Source organism: Budorcas taxicolor, chromosome 2, assembly GCF_023091745.1.
Source record: "Budorcas taxicolor isolate Tak-1 chromosome 2, Takin1.1, whole genome shotgun sequence".
Lineage (NCBI taxonomy): Eukaryota > Metazoa > Chordata > Mammalia > Artiodactyla > Bovidae > Budorcas > Budorcas taxicolor.
This window is the reverse complement of record NC_068911.1, coordinates 22925494-22940273: the sequence shown is the minus strand read 5'-3', so window position 1 is coordinate 22940273 and position 14780 is coordinate 22925494. Positions and strand designations below refer to the sequence as shown.

General features: G+C 48.9%; 1 protein-coding gene across 7 annotated transcripts in view; it reads left to right on the top strand.

The window, feature by feature from the left end:
* Positions 1 to 14780, top strand: part of EEF2K (eukaryotic elongation factor 2 kinase) — a 67941-nt gene that overhangs the window by 37367 nt on the left and 15794 nt on the right. For 6 of the 7 annotated variants that reach the window (XM_052636418.1, XM_052636420.1, XM_052636421.1 and 3 more), the window contains 8 exons: positions 3796 to 3945; positions 4172 to 4304; positions 4530 to 4657; positions 5350 to 5551; positions 7515 to 7582; positions 12326 to 12403; positions 13225 to 13287; positions 14638 to 14772. In XM_052636418.1, coding sequence (XP_052492378.1) covers positions 3796 to 3945; positions 4172 to 4304; positions 4530 to 4657; positions 5350 to 5551; positions 7515 to 7582; positions 12326 to 12403; positions 13225 to 13287; positions 14638 to 14772 — 957 coding nt within the window. The remainder of the gene's footprint in view (positions 1 to 3795; positions 3946 to 4171; positions 4305 to 4529; positions 4658 to 5349; positions 5552 to 7514; positions 7583 to 12325; positions 12404 to 13224; positions 13288 to 14637; positions 14773 to 14780) is intronic. The other variant, XM_052636424.1, reaches the window with a different exon arrangement.

Here is a 14780-nt window from a genome sequence, read left to right as displayed (position 1 = left end):
TTAATCCTAAAGGGGATTGGATTGCTTCCTATAATTGAGAAATAGGGCTGACTGCAGGCACAGCTGGGGCTTCCCAGGTGGCACTAGTTGTAAAGAACCTACCTCCCAATTCAGGAGACATAAGAGACCCAGCTTCGATCCCTGGTTTGGGAAGATCCCCTGGAGGAGGACATGGCATCCCACTCTAGAACTCTTGCCTGGAGAATCCCATGGACAGAGGAGCCTGGTGGGCTACAGTCCATGGGGTTGCAAAGAACGGGATATGACTGAAGTGACTTACTCCTTGGAAGGAAAGTTATGACCAACCTAGATAGCATATTAAAAAGCAGAGACATTACTTTGTCAACAAAGGTCCATCTAGTCAAGGCTATGGTTTTTCCAGTAGTCATGTACGGATGTGAGAGTTGGACCATAGAGAAGGCTGAGCACCAAGGAATTGATGCTTTTGAACTGTGATGTTGGAGAAGACTCTTGAGAGTCCCTTGGACTGCAAGGAGATCCAACCAGTCCATCCTAAAGGAGATAAGTCCTGGTTGTTCATTGGAAGGACTGATGTTGAAGCTGAAACTCCAATACTTTGGCCACCTGATGGGAAGAGCTGACTCATTTGAAAAGACCCTAATGCTGGGAAAGATTGAGGGCAGGAGGAGAACAGGACGACAGAGGATAAGGTGGTTGGATGGCATCACTGACTCAATGGACATGGGTTTGGGTGGACTCCGGGAGTTAGTGATGGACAGGGAGGCCTGGAGTGCTGCAGTTCATGGGTTTGCAAATAGTTGGACACGACTGAGCAACTAAACTGAACTGAAGTGACTTAGCATGCATACACACAGACACAGCTGGATCCAGGACCAAATTGAGGTTGTTGGGAGTCTTCCTCCAGCTCTAGCCTCAATGTTCTTCTGTGTTGGCATCACTTAGGCAACTTTTCAACTTGCAGTGACATGTTGACCCCAGTAGCTGCAGGCTTCCTTTCTATTTCTTAGCAACCTTGATGGAATGACATGTTTTCCCATAAGTTTCTATGAAAGTCTCAGAACTGGATTTCATTGGCTTGATTAGGTTAGATGCCTATCACTGAGCCAATCATGATGGCCAGGAGGCGGGAATATGCAGATTGGGCAGGCCTGAGCCTTGTACTCACCCTTAGAGCCAGGGTTATGGTTCCTTTCCTCTTAGATTAGGTGGGCTGAGATTGGTGTCTCCCAAGAAGAAGCAGGAGAGGGCATGGAGAATGGATTCCTTATCTGTCCCTGGGGAACTTAGGGCACAAAGGGGTAAAGTTTCTTGCCCAAACAGGCAGGGATGGAGCCAGGGCTTATTCCTGGAAAGCTCAGACTTTCCAAGCCCCTGCTCTTGGCTTCTTCACTTGAGCCCCCAGGGTATTGGTGACCTGAGGCCAAGCAGAATTTCCTGTTGCCTGCATGCATTTGAGGAAATAGCTAGAAAATAGAGCTAGGCCTTTGCTCTGCCTAAATTCACAGCTCAGCTCTCCTACTGTTGGTGCACCTGCTAGCTATAAGGTACCATCTTCTGAGTGCCTCAGGAGAGCCGTATTTCCAGGCAACCAGCAGAATTTATTGAGTGCCTAGTGTTTGCAGAGCCCTTGATTAAGCATACTTGGTGTGAACACAGGAAGCCACATTCCCACCCTCAGGGGCTGTGACTCCATGCACTCAGGCCTGGCCCCTTTTCCCTTCTTCCCTAAGCTTGCTTGTGCCTCAGGACCTTTGAACTGGCTGTGCCCCAAGGCTACATCATTGGATCCCTTCAGTCCTTGCATTTCAGGTTTCAGCTCATGTCACCTCCTCAGCTAGGCTGTGCTGGTGGTGGTGGTTTAGTTGCTAAGTCATGTCCAGCTCTTGCGACCCCATGGACTGTAGCCCACCAGGCTCCTCTGTCCATGGAATTTTCCAGGTAAGAATACTGGAGTGGATTGCCGTTTCCTTCTCCAGGGTATCTTCCCGACTTATGATTTGAACCCGGGTCTTCTGCATTGCAGGCAGATTCTTTACCGACTGAGCTATGAGGCTGTGCTAGACCATCCTAAATGAAGATGAAGTAACCCTTCCACTGCTGCACCCTCTGACATGTCATTTTGTTTGTTTTGGTTTCTTTTTTTCAGAGCAGTTGGCAGTATCTGAAAGAGTCTTTTTCATGTATTTATTCATGTATACTTCAGTTGCCTCTCTCCCCTGAGGACAAGGATTTTATCTGTCTTATTTGCTCTATCCCAGTGCCTAGGTGCTCAGTGAATAATAAGGTGGCTGAATTGATGAAGGGAGAGGAATGTGGTTGTTTGAGGAGGAACTGGCCGTCGCCTTGAGGATGTGTCTCTGCACTGACCCTCTCCCAGTTGCCTCCTGGCCAAGCCAGTGGCCCTGCAGCATGCTTCCTTGTAGGGATAGAGCCAGTTTTGGGGACAGGAATCCGCTGGGAACCAGCTGCTCCTTCCCCTCTGGCTGGTTCTCAGAACTGAGGCCACGTTTGGGGAGGTTCTCAGCTCCCAGCTATGGACCCCTTTGGCCTCTGCAGCTGTTGTCTTCCTTGACTCAGCCAAATAGTTTCCCGGGTGGTCATTTCCTTGGGAAACCCAGACGTGGCTCCTGTTGTGGGTGGCTTCGATGGGGACAAGGTACCATGTGTGTGACCTTGTGTAACAGGTCAAAGTTAGAGGCCCAGCTCTTCCCTATCCTACGTTACAAACATACACAGTACTTACACAGTTCCTTCTGAGTACAAAATTAAACATACTCTTGGTGCAAAATTTAGCAGAGAATGTCTGAGTTCCCAGTGATTCCCCTTTATAGGGAAAGAACTGTTGTTATGGTTTGGTATGTATCACTCTAGAATTGTGTCTGCTGATTGATAATGACATCAGTAAACATTGGCAGACTGTTTCCTGTGCCAACAGATTTCATCCGTATACCCATTCCACTGGTGAGGAAACAGGCACAAACTGGGGAAATAACTTGCCCAAGTTCTCTGTATTAGCACGAGGTGCAGGCTAAGTTGCTTAGCAGGCAAACTCACATCTGTATGCTAACTCAAAATGCTTTCCTTCCATCTCATCGAGTAGCGTCACTTAGATGGGGCTCAGGGTGGGCTGCTGCTTCACCTTCTTGTCATCCAGAGGCCTGGTTCCTTCTGTGTTGTTGTTTGCCATCTGCCAGGAGTTGCCCTGGACTGCATGGTCAGTTCTGGCTCACTGGCAGATGTCCACCTTACAGCCTCAGGAAGGCCAGAGAAGGAGAGGGCAGGCTGGAGTTGCATCATCGCTGCTGCTCGCTTCCTATTGGCTGGGCTTAGTCACATGGCCACATCTAGCTGCAAGGGAAGCCAAGCCATGCCATCGCTGCTGGCTGGCTGTGCATCGTGTTACAACTCAGATTGTCTTAGTCCATTTGGGCTGCTGTAACAAAATACAGGAGAATGGGTTTACAGCGTCATGCTGGCACCTTCTTGCTGTCACAGTCTGCATGGAGTGAGGGAGCTCTCTGAGATCTCTCTTTTCAGGGCACTAATCCCATTCAAAAGAGCTTTTCTCTCCTGACCCTATCACCTCCCAAAGGCCCCACCTCCTTAATACCATCACCTGTGAGCCTTGAGATTTCAACAGATGAAATTTGGAGGGATCCATTCATGCCATAGCAGGGGTTTTCATTCTAAAGAAAAAGGGGAATGGATTCTGGGGACAATCAGCAGTTTCAGCCTTTCTGCTCCAACCTCTTATGAGAGGAGGGTGCCCGGTGGGCCCTGCCCTTCCCCTGACTCCTCCCGCCCTCCCGCCAGGTGGACATCATGCAGATGTGCGTCATAGAGCTGAAGGAGAGACCGGGCCGGCCGCTGTTCCACCTGGAACACTACATCGAGGGCAAGTACATCAAGTACAACTCCAACTCAGGCTTCGTCCGTGATGACAACGTGCGCCTGACGCCGCAGGTAGGCCCTTGCAGAGCCCCGTGTCCCATCTCAGCAGACCTTGGGCCCCTCCGAATTACAATAGGGCTTCCTTTTTTGTCCTTGCCTCTGTACATTCCTCCCTATAGAGAAAGGCCCCCAACGTGGGCAGAGCTGGGGTACCGCAGCCCGTCAGAGCAGTGCCTGCCGGTGTCCACGCAGCCCACAGCCTGGTCTCTGCAGTCACCTTTTCCTTCTCGCCCCACAGGCCTTCAGCCACTTCACGTTTGAGCGTTCCGGCCACCAGCTGATTGTGGTGGACATCCAGGGTGTGGGTGATCTCTACACCGACCCACAGATCCACACTGAGAGGGGCACTGACTTTGGAGATGGAAATCTAGGTAGGCCGGGAAAGCCAGCATGGCCTCAGAGACCACGCTTCCCTGCAAAATTTCCAGGCTTTTTGTTCACCTGGGCAAGCAGGCCAAGGTGGTATATGGGCCTGCCCTAGACTGTGGAGATGGGAGCCTGGGATGTCTGGCCCTTGCCATATTTAGGGTGCTCAGTGCTGCCCTGCCCCCATCCCAAAGCAGAGCAATGCTCCAGATCCCCCACTGTGTCTTCAGGTGTCCGCGGGATGGCCCTCTTTTTCCACTCGCATGCCTGCAACCGGATTTGCAAGAGCATGGGCCTCGCTCCCTTTGACCTGTCCCCAAGAGAGAGGGATGCAGTGAATCAGAACACCAAGCTGCTGGTAGGTACCCAGTATGAGCATGTGTGGACTGGCAGGGCCCTTCTGCTGCAGGACCAGAAAAGTGTGCTTCCTGTGCGCTGGTGGCCCAGGCCCTGCGGTGCTTAATTGAAGAGTATTGTGGCTGGAAGAATCTTAGTCCCATCTGTGTCCCTCACCCCTTTTGAACCAGTGTACACAGCCCTCCTGAGTATTCCCACTAATAGAGGAATTGGGGTCTGCTTGATTTAGGCCCATTTTTGCCCACAGTGAGGGGACCAGGTGTGTACAGATAGTGAGTGGGGTGTGTGGTATGTGGTTTGTCTGATGTGTTGACAAATGAGACTTGAACTTGGCTCACTGAGCACCTCTCTGTGTCCCTGTTGTACCCCCATTACCACCCCCAGTACGTGGACCAGATATAAGACCGTGTTGGCAAAGACCAGCTTGGGATTCTGCAGGATATCCCCCAGCTCAGGGCCATGAACAGTGGCCATCGCTTTGGGAGTGCTGGCCCTCTGAGCTCCTGTTGCAGATGCCCCTTCTTAGAGGCCTTCGGATTAATCCCCCACTGATTATTTTTAGATTTTCTGCCAGTCCCTAAGGTCTATATGGCTGAAAGGGCCTCAGGTTTTGAGGGACCAACAGGCAACAGGAAGAACCCCTTGTTCCCAAAAGGTGCCTATGTGATGTGCATGTCCCTGTTAATTCTCCAGGAGTCAGCCAAGACCATCTTAAGGGGGACAGAGGAAAAGTGCGGGAGCCCCCGGGTGAGGACCCTCTCAGGGAGCCGGCCCCCACTGCTCCTTCGCCTCTCAGAGAACTCCGGAGATGACAACATGAGCGACGTGACCTTTGACTCTCTCCCTTCCTCGCCGTCTTCAGCCACGCCACAGAGCCAGAAACTGGACCACCTCCGTAAGTGATGGTTTGGCCCCTGGTCATTGTGATTGGAGGAGGCAAGCACCAGCTAGAACAGGGCTAAACTGGCTTCCACCTCTGTTAGAAAATCAGACATGCCAACCAAAGAGACTGATGGCCCAGATGGCTTTATAGATAAGTTCTTTTAATAAACTTTCAAGACGCAGCCATCCAAATGCCGTAAAAACCACCTGTATTGTAGAAAACAAGGTAACATTTTTCAGAGTGATTGAAATTTGCAAAAAGTTTTACACCAAAACTTGACAAAACACCAGAAAAGAAAACTTTTATCCCAACCTCATTTATAAATATACAAGGCAAAAATTCTAAATAAAATATTAGCAAATAAAGACTAGTATCTTAAAAGTCTGTCACAGCCAAAGAGGGCTTTTGCAGGAATCTGAAGGTTGTTCAGGGTTCAGAAACCAATTAGTATCATGTGATTAGGTCTCAGGAGAAAAACAGCAATCATTATTTCTGAAGCTGAAGTGACAGAGTTTACTCATGTTATGGACAGACTTTACTTATGATATGGATGTGGGAACAGCAGGAAAGAGGAGAGGCAAGGCTGACTCCATGGTTCTGAGCTGAAGAAATGGCAGGACTCTGGTCAGTTATTCAGCTGAAAGAAGCCCCAGGGGAGCAGGAGAGGACGAATTTTTAAAGAAGCCCGTACATCACCAACAAAAGGCCTTGGGAATAGTCTGGAGCAGGAGTTGACAGACTCCTTAAAAGGCCAGAGAGTAAATATTTTATTCTATGTGGGCAACATAAACACGACCATTGACAATATTTAAAACAAATCAGTGTGGCTGTGTTCCAAAAAACTGTATGGTTGCTGAATTTTAAATTTCATGTAATTTTCACATGTTACAAAGTAGGTTGGATTTTTTTCGACCATTTAAAAATATGAAAAACTTTCTTAAAAACTGTCTAAGAGGGCTTCCCTGGTGGTCCCGTGGTTGAGAGCCCACCTTGCAATGCCGGGGAGGCCAGTGTGATCCCTGTCCAGGAAGATCCCACATGCCGCGGGGCAGCTGAGCCTGTGCACTACAGCTACTGAGCCTGTGCTCTGGGGGCCTGCTAGCCGCCACTGCTGAGCCCTACACGCCACAACTCCCGAAGCCCGATTGCCTACAGGTCATGCTCCACAGCGAGAGAAACCACTGCAGGGAGAAGCCCTCCCTCCACAGCCAGAGAGTAGCCCCTGCTTGTAGCAACTAGAGAAAGAGCCTGCATACGGCCACAGACCCAGCACAGCCAAACATAAATAAATACCTTAAAAAAAAAAAGATTATTTAAAAAAAGCATAAAAACAGCAGACAAGCCAGATTTGGTTAGTGGGAGTTTGGGACAGGAGATAAAGACTGGAATCTGCCAGGAAACTGTTGGGTTTTAAACCATCTAAGGCTTCTCCAATTTGTACCCCAAATGGACAAATGCCTCTTTTTTCATTCACAACTGCACCTCATTGACAGCTAACCATAGGTCAACAACATGATGCTGATCAGTACGTTACACAATTGTATCACTATTTGCCTTATGGAAACCCCAAGGCAGCGCAGCAGCTAAGCTGCTTGCTCAGGACAAGTACAGGCAGCTGGCAAGTAGAGAGTCTGGTTAAATTCTCAGAGAACTGTGGCCTCTCAAGTGCCAACAACATTCTTCTCCCGTTTTTGTACTTTATAAATGTCAAATAAAAAAGGCTTGGAAACTCCCTAGGGGTCCAGTGGTGCTTTCAGTGGTGCTTTCTGTAGGGTTCTGTGCTTTCGCTGCCGAGGGTCTGGGCTTCATCTCTGGGCTGGGAACTAAGATCTTGCAAGCCATGTGGTGTGGCCCCAAAAATAAATATAAATTTAAACTAAGAAAGGTTTGGTGGCAGCTGTAGACGGCTTAGATGGACTTTGTGAACTGTTGTAGCCATGCAACTGCTGCCTTGCTCTGTCTTCTCCCTGCCCAGATTGGCCTGTGTTCAGCGACCTCGATAACATGGCACCTCGAGACCAGGACCCTCTGGACAACCACCGGGTGAGTGGAGGGGCTGGGGGAGCGGGGGTGGGTAGGAGTGGACGCCCTCCTCTGGGAACTGAGGGTGAGTCGGCAGATTCAGAGGTGGGCAGCCCAGGTCTGCTTGGGGGCACTGGCAGGAGGGCACAGGCAGAAGCCTCTGGGAAGAGCAGGGTCCATTTCAGAGCAGAGAATCCAAATCAGCTCCTGTGAGACCTTCTGGTACACGCTGGGCTCGGGCCTGGGTTTGATTTGCCATGTGTGTGTGTCTTGGGGGAGAAGGAGCTATGTTGGGTGTCCAGTGTGCAATGCACAGCACGGGCAGCCGTGACGCTCCCAGGTCAGATGAGCAGAACAGGTTTCCTACAGCCTCTTCGTGATTCAGCTGTAAGACACTGTAGATGACATATTTGCATTCAGAGGAACATATGTTATAGTGTCAAATTAAAAATTCATTAGAGGGACTTCCCTGGCAGTACAGTGGTTAGTTAAGACTCCACACTGCTGCCGTAGGGGACACGGGTTCCATCCCTAGTTGGGAAACTAAGACCCCATGTGTTGCATGATGGGGCCAAAATAAAGAAATAAAGGTGTTTTTTTTTTTTTAAGTCTTTGAAATCCAGTGAATAATTTACACTTACTAGCATATCTCACGGAGAAGGCAGTGGCACCCCACTCCAGTACTCTTGCCTGGAAAATCCCATGGATGGAGGAGCCTGGTGGGCTGCAGTCCATGGGGTCGCTAAGAGTCAAACACGACTGAGCGACTTCACTTTAACTTTTCACTTTCCTGCATTGGAGAAGGAAATGGCAACCCACTCCAGTGTTCTTGCCTGGAGAATCCCGGGGGGAGCCTGGTGGGCTGCCATCTATGGGAGTCGGACACAACTGAAGCAACTTAGCAGCAGCAGCAGCAGCAGCATATCTCAGTCAAAACCCTTTATTTTCATCAGAAATAATTATTCTGCATTTGGAGTTCATAGAATTTACAGTTGAAAGAGTAGATTCACATATGCCTGTTGTTATGTGACATAAGAAAAAAAGAAGTTCATCAGAATTTTTAAAACAGACTTTGCAGAAATGTCACACTTGCACAGGCCAATAGCACCTTAAGCTGCCCTCTCAGCTCCGAAGGTTCAGCTTCACTCCTGACTGCTTTGCAGAGTTCTTGAGTGACAGAAGAAAGTAGGAAGAGCTGCACATATGGAATTGTCACTATAGGCAGACAGTTTTAAGAGTCTGGTAGATAATTACCATTTAATTCTAGCATAACTTGTGAGGTAGATAATAGTTTCTACTTCTCTCAGAATAGCTTTTATGTTTTATTACAGAATTAGAATTAGGATTAGGGCTTCCCTTGGGGCTCAGCTGATAAAGAATCCACCTGCAATGTGGAAGACCCGGATTTGATCGCTGGGTTGGGAAGATCCCCTGGAGAAGGGAACAGCTACCCATTCCAGTATTCTGGCCTGGAGAATTCCAGGGACTGAATTCCATGGGGTTGCAAAGAGTCAGACACGACTGAGCGACTTTCACTTTTCTTTCTAGAATCAGGATGAATTTTAGAAATTCAGAGTAGGTTGAAAAGGAATAGGTTCAGAAGATTAGCAAGGTGAAAAGACTCCCTCCCACCTGTTGCCTCAGCCACTTGCTTGTCCCCAGCTCTGCTTGGGCAGTGCTCTCATCCCTGATTTAGTGATGGGGAAGCCGGGGCACAGAAAGGTAAGCTCCTTGCTCCTGGTCAATCAGCGATGGAGCCAGCATTCAAACCCAGGCCATCTGGCCTTGAACCCTCTGCGTACTGCTGTCCCTCATGTTATTCTCCACCATTTCTCAGATGAGAACACTGTGTTTTGGAGAGGTTGGCTGCCTTGCCCAGGGTCCCAGAACTGGCAAGTGCAGAGCTGGGGTTTGAGTAAGGCACTCTGTTGCCTGGCTTAGGGATGGTTACCAAGGATGGGACACATAGCCCAAGGTCTTGCAGAGAGTAGGTGCGAGGAGGGGGCTGCCTGCAGCTTTTGAGTATAGCCTGTGATCTGATTTCAAAAATAGCCTTTCATTCAGCACACTGAACACTTCAGTTTAGCTGTCTGTAAGTTACATCTCAATTTTTAAAATTGAAATAGTTAAAAAAAAATAGAATATCTATTTGACTCACAGAGAGCAAGGCCTGGGGGAGGGCAGTGGAAAGCCTGGGGTGTGCTTGGAAACCAGAGCAGAGGCCTTTTTAGGGTAACACAGCTCCTTGGGGTAGAGCAGATTCCTGGCCAAACCAGAGGCCAAGGATTCCATTGTGTGTCCCACGGCTCCCATCTGTCTAGGAGACTGATCCAAGGTTCACATTCATGGTAGTGATACCAAGCTGCTTTTAAAAATATATTAAGTAAAATAAAACGGTTTATTTAAGGAAGAATGATAAAAGAGAAGTATGAATTCGTGAGAGGAGTTTTATTATTTCAAGGAAGAAGAGAACAGAGTCAGGAGGAAACTCATAAGAAGTCTACATTTTAACAGAAAAGTTTCAATTCCTTTTAGAAATAAGAGATCTAAAGTAACTAAGGCCTAGTGTTAAGAGCTGTTGGAACTTAGCAACAGGGGCACAGGAGTTCATTTTAGAATTGTCTATTCTTATAGGTGCATTTGAAATGTCTCTGAGTGGAATAAAGAAGGAAAAAAATAAAAGTTTTAGCTGAACAGTGATGCAGGTGACGTGTAGATATGACCACAACTCAACAGTGATAGACAGATGACTGAGGTTTTAGAAATTCTGAATTATACCAGATTCCTTTTTACAACAGAATTCAGATCTAGAAGAATAAAAAATATGCCGAACTGATCTATGCAGTTTTGGCAGAGGGCTTTCAGTTCAGTCGCTCAGTCGTGTCCGACTCTTTACGAACCCATGAACCGCAGCACGCCAGGCCTCCCTGTCCACCAACTCCCAGAGTCCACCCGAACCCATGTCCATTGAGTCGGTGATGCCATCCAACCATCTCGTCCTCTGTCACCCGCTTCTCCTTCTGCCCTCAATCTTTCCCAGCATCAGGGTCTTTTCAGATGAGTCAGCTCTTCCCATCAGGTGGCCAAAGTATTGGATTTCAGCTTCAACATCAGTCCTTCCAATGAACCCCCAGGACTGATCTCCTTTAGGATGGACTGGTTGGATCTCCTTGCAGTCCAAGGGACTCTCAAGAGTCTTCTCCAACACCACAGTTCAAAAGCATCAATTCTTCAGCACTCAGCTTTCTTTATAGTCTTTCTTTATAGCTTTCTTTATACTCTCACATCCATACATGACCACTGGAAAAACCATAGCCTTGACAAGACGGACCTTGGTTGGCAAAGTAATGTCTCTGCTTTTTAATATGCTGTCTAGGTTGGTAACAACTTTCCTTCCTTCCAAGGAGTAAGCGTCTTTTAATTTCATAGCTGTAATCACCATCTGCAGTGATTTTAGTGAAGTGAAGTTGCTCAGTCGTGCCTGGCTCTTTGCCACCCCATGGACAGTAGCCTGCACCAAGCTCCTACATCCATGGGATTTTCTAGGCAAGAGTACTGGAGTGGGTTGCCATTTCCTTCTCCAGCAGTGATTTTGGAGCCCCTCAAAATAAAGTCAGCCACTGTTTTCCACTGTTTCCCCATCTATTTGCCATGAAGTGATGGGACCGGATGCCATGATCTTAGTTTTCTGAATATTGAGCTTTAAGCCAACTTTTTCACTTTTTCCTCTTTCACTTTCATCAAGAGGCTCTTTAGTTCTTCTTCACTTTCTGCCATAAGGATGGTGTCATCTGCATAGCTGAGGTTATTGATATTTCTCCTGGTGATCTTGATTCCAGCTTGTGCTTCCTCCAGCCCAGCATTTCTCATGATGTACTCTGCATAGAAGTTAAATAAGCAGGGTGACAATATACAGCCTTGACATACTCCTTTTCCTATTTGGAACCAGTCTGTTGTTCCATGTCCAGTTCTAACTGTTGCTTCCTGACCTGCATACAGGTTTCTCAAGAGGCAGGTCAGGTGGTCTGATATTCCCATCTCTTTCAGAATTTTCCACAGTTTCTTGTGATCCACACAGTCAAAGGCTTTGGCATAGTCAGTAAAGCAGAAATAGATGGTTTTTTGGAACTCCCTTGCTTTTTCGACGATCCAGTGGATGTTGGCAATTTGATCTCTGGTTCCTCTGCCTTTTCAAAATCCAGCTTGAACATCTGGAATTTCACGGTTCACATATTGCTGAAGCCTGGCTTGGAGAATTTTAAGCATTACTTTACTAGTGTGTAAGATGAGTGCAATTGTGCGGTAGTTTGAGCATTCTTTGGATTTATCCTTGGATCTTATCCTTTAAACCAGTGTTTGTTTTTCTGCCTGTGAAATGGGTGAGTCACTTAATAATAGCACTTAATATGATCCACACTCTGAGTGTGACACCTCATTTCATCCTCAGAGCCCCTTGATATAGGTGCTATCATGAATTCCCACAGCTCAGGAAACCAAGCTCAAGAGAGGCTGAGCAACTGTCCAGGGTCACAACTGGCAAGTCACAAAGCTTGGATTTGAGCCTAGGCAGTCTGCATCTAGAGCCCACATTCTTCGCCACTATTTCTTACTGCTCCCTTGTTACCCAGCCAACACAAGTAGGAGGAAGAGAATGTTAAGTGAGGAGATGGGGCAAAGGAGAGAGAGCAAATGGATGAGATTCCAGGTATCAACACCAGATATTCAGAGGACCTCTGAGACCGTAGGACCATCTTCTCTCCACAGGACTCTGAGAACAGTGGGGACAGTGGATACCCCAGTGAGAAGCGGGGTGACCTGGATGACCCAGAGCCCAGAGAACATGTAAGGAACCCCCAGGAAATGAGAACAGAGTCCCCTGTTGCCTAGTTGTCTAGAGGGATAGAGAACTAGGGGGGAATGTGAGTGGGTCTTAAGAGCATAAAGTAAATTAATATATAAATCATTTCAGATAAATGCAGGGCAGAAGATAAAACAGGTAATGGGAACTAGTAAGTTTAGTAAGGGAACAGGCATGGGGGATTAGACACAAGGTTGAAAATGGTGGACATATCGCATGGTAAAGCTGGGACCTCTGGTTGCTAAGCAGAGAGGATGCTAGGCAGTGGGCCAGAATGGTGCTGGTATAGGTGGGTGGGCCCAGCTCAAAGGCACAGGATTCCGGTAGTCCCTCGGAAGGGCTCCGGAGAATGGAGAATGCCCTAAGCTGTCTTCCCAGCAGCATTCAGGTGAGGGCGATTTTAGGTAGTATCAGCTGCTTAGGTTTTGCCCAGTGCCAGAATGGAACATGGGCATCAAGGCAGCCTTGCTGGGAGCCTCTGGTCTCAGCTTTGATACTGTGAATATAGACTGGTGATGGGAGCTTTGGCTAAGGGAAGAAGCACTTGGCCCAGTTTTTTCAGTGCCTGCCTACCAGGATCCTGTGCCTTTGAATCCATTCCATCTATGTGCATGTGAGACCAGCGCATCAGTCCCGCCTGTCTCCCAGCATCCTCTCTGCTTGGCAAATGTGCCAGCTTCCTTGGGGGGAAGCCGAGCCAGTTCCTTGAGGAGGGCCCCCTGGGAGGGCTGGTCCAGTTCCCCAGGAAGCAGCTCTTGGAGGGAAGGGCCGCTGTGTGGATCACTCTAATCTCTGCCTCCATCAGGGCCACTCAAACGGGAACCGGAGGTACGAGTCGGACGAGGACAGCCTGGGCAGCTCCGGACGGGTAATGCACACCCAGGAATCCTCGTCATGGCTGCTGCTTATCTTTTCCAGGCTCTCTTTCTGTTTCTCCCCCTTCGTGTCACATCATTTCTGCCTGCCCGGGCAATTCATACATCTCCTAAAAGAAGATTTTGCAAAGGAGCCAATCCCTTTGGCAAATACTTTTCGAGCTCCTGCCCTGGGTGGGGTGCTGAGGGATCTGCAGAGAAGATTAAAGATTAGGATGGCCCGTCCTGGAGGCCACGCCCCTCAGCTCCCTCCAGTGTACATTAATTTATGAACACTTCTTACAGCCACCCAGTGAGACAGGCTAACCCTATTCATCCCCTTTTGACATATGAGAAAATGAGGGTCTTAAGCAACTCTCCCCAGGTTACCCGGCTAATAGTTCTAAGCAGCAGCTCAGGTGATTATCATCAGAGAAGTGTGGGAAAGACCAGCTTTGGGAACTCTCTTCTGTAGCTGACTCTGAGCCACACTTTGAACCTCTGGCCCTCCAGCCTTTACTAAGGCAAGTCTCTTCCACCTGCAAGGTCCTTCCTCCTCTGTGGTTATATCTCCTCAAAGCCTGTCTGCTCTCCCGGGCTGGACCCTTGTGACACCTCCCCCAGAGGCCTTCCCTGATAACCAGGGCAGGCTTGACTCTTGCTGCTTCCAGAACACAGATTATTTATCACGGGGCATTTACTTCCCATGCGATACATGCAATATTTACTTACCACGAGGTACCTGTCAATCAGGTCAAGGCCGCAGCATGGTGTGGAGTCAGGGTTGTTCAACCACAGCACCGCTGATACCCTGGGCTAGGTAATTCTTTGTTGTGAGGGCTGCCCCGGGCACTGTATGATATTTAGCTCATGCGTGCACACACACTCACGTATGCACACACCAGGCAGCCTGGCTCTGTCCTGTGAGAGCTTGGGACAAGGGTGTCTTTAGCTGGGAGACATGGCGTGTTTTCTCAGCCCAGCAGCAGAGGCACCCTGGGCTTGTGCAGAGAAAGCCCAGTGGATTTGCTGCCGGCTCTGTAGTCAGGCTCTTCTGGAGCCTTGTGTGGGGAGCAGCTCAGGGTCGAACCTCCCCGACCGACTCAGATGGTTAAGTGAGGGGACCCTTCTCCAAACTGCCTGTGTGTGGTGCTAGCCTCTGCGTCCTGTTGCTTCAGCTTTGCCTCAGTGCCCACAAGCTGGCATCATTCGGGAGAGTGGAAATAGGCCCCGTTTGTCCAAGAAAACTTGATACCACATGGGTCCACGCCCCCTAACTTGCCAGGCCGGCTTTCATCGCTGGGAGGGTGCGTCCAGCCCCAGCCCCTCACTTCTCTGGCCTGTAAGTGCCCGCTCCTCCCCAGGTCTGTGTGGAGAAGTGGAATCTCTTCAACTCCTCCCGCCTCCACCTGCCGAGACCTTCAGCTGTGGCCCTGGAAGTGCAGAGGCTCAACGGTCTGGACCTCGAGAAGAAAATCGGGAAGTCCATTTTGGGGAAGGTATGGTG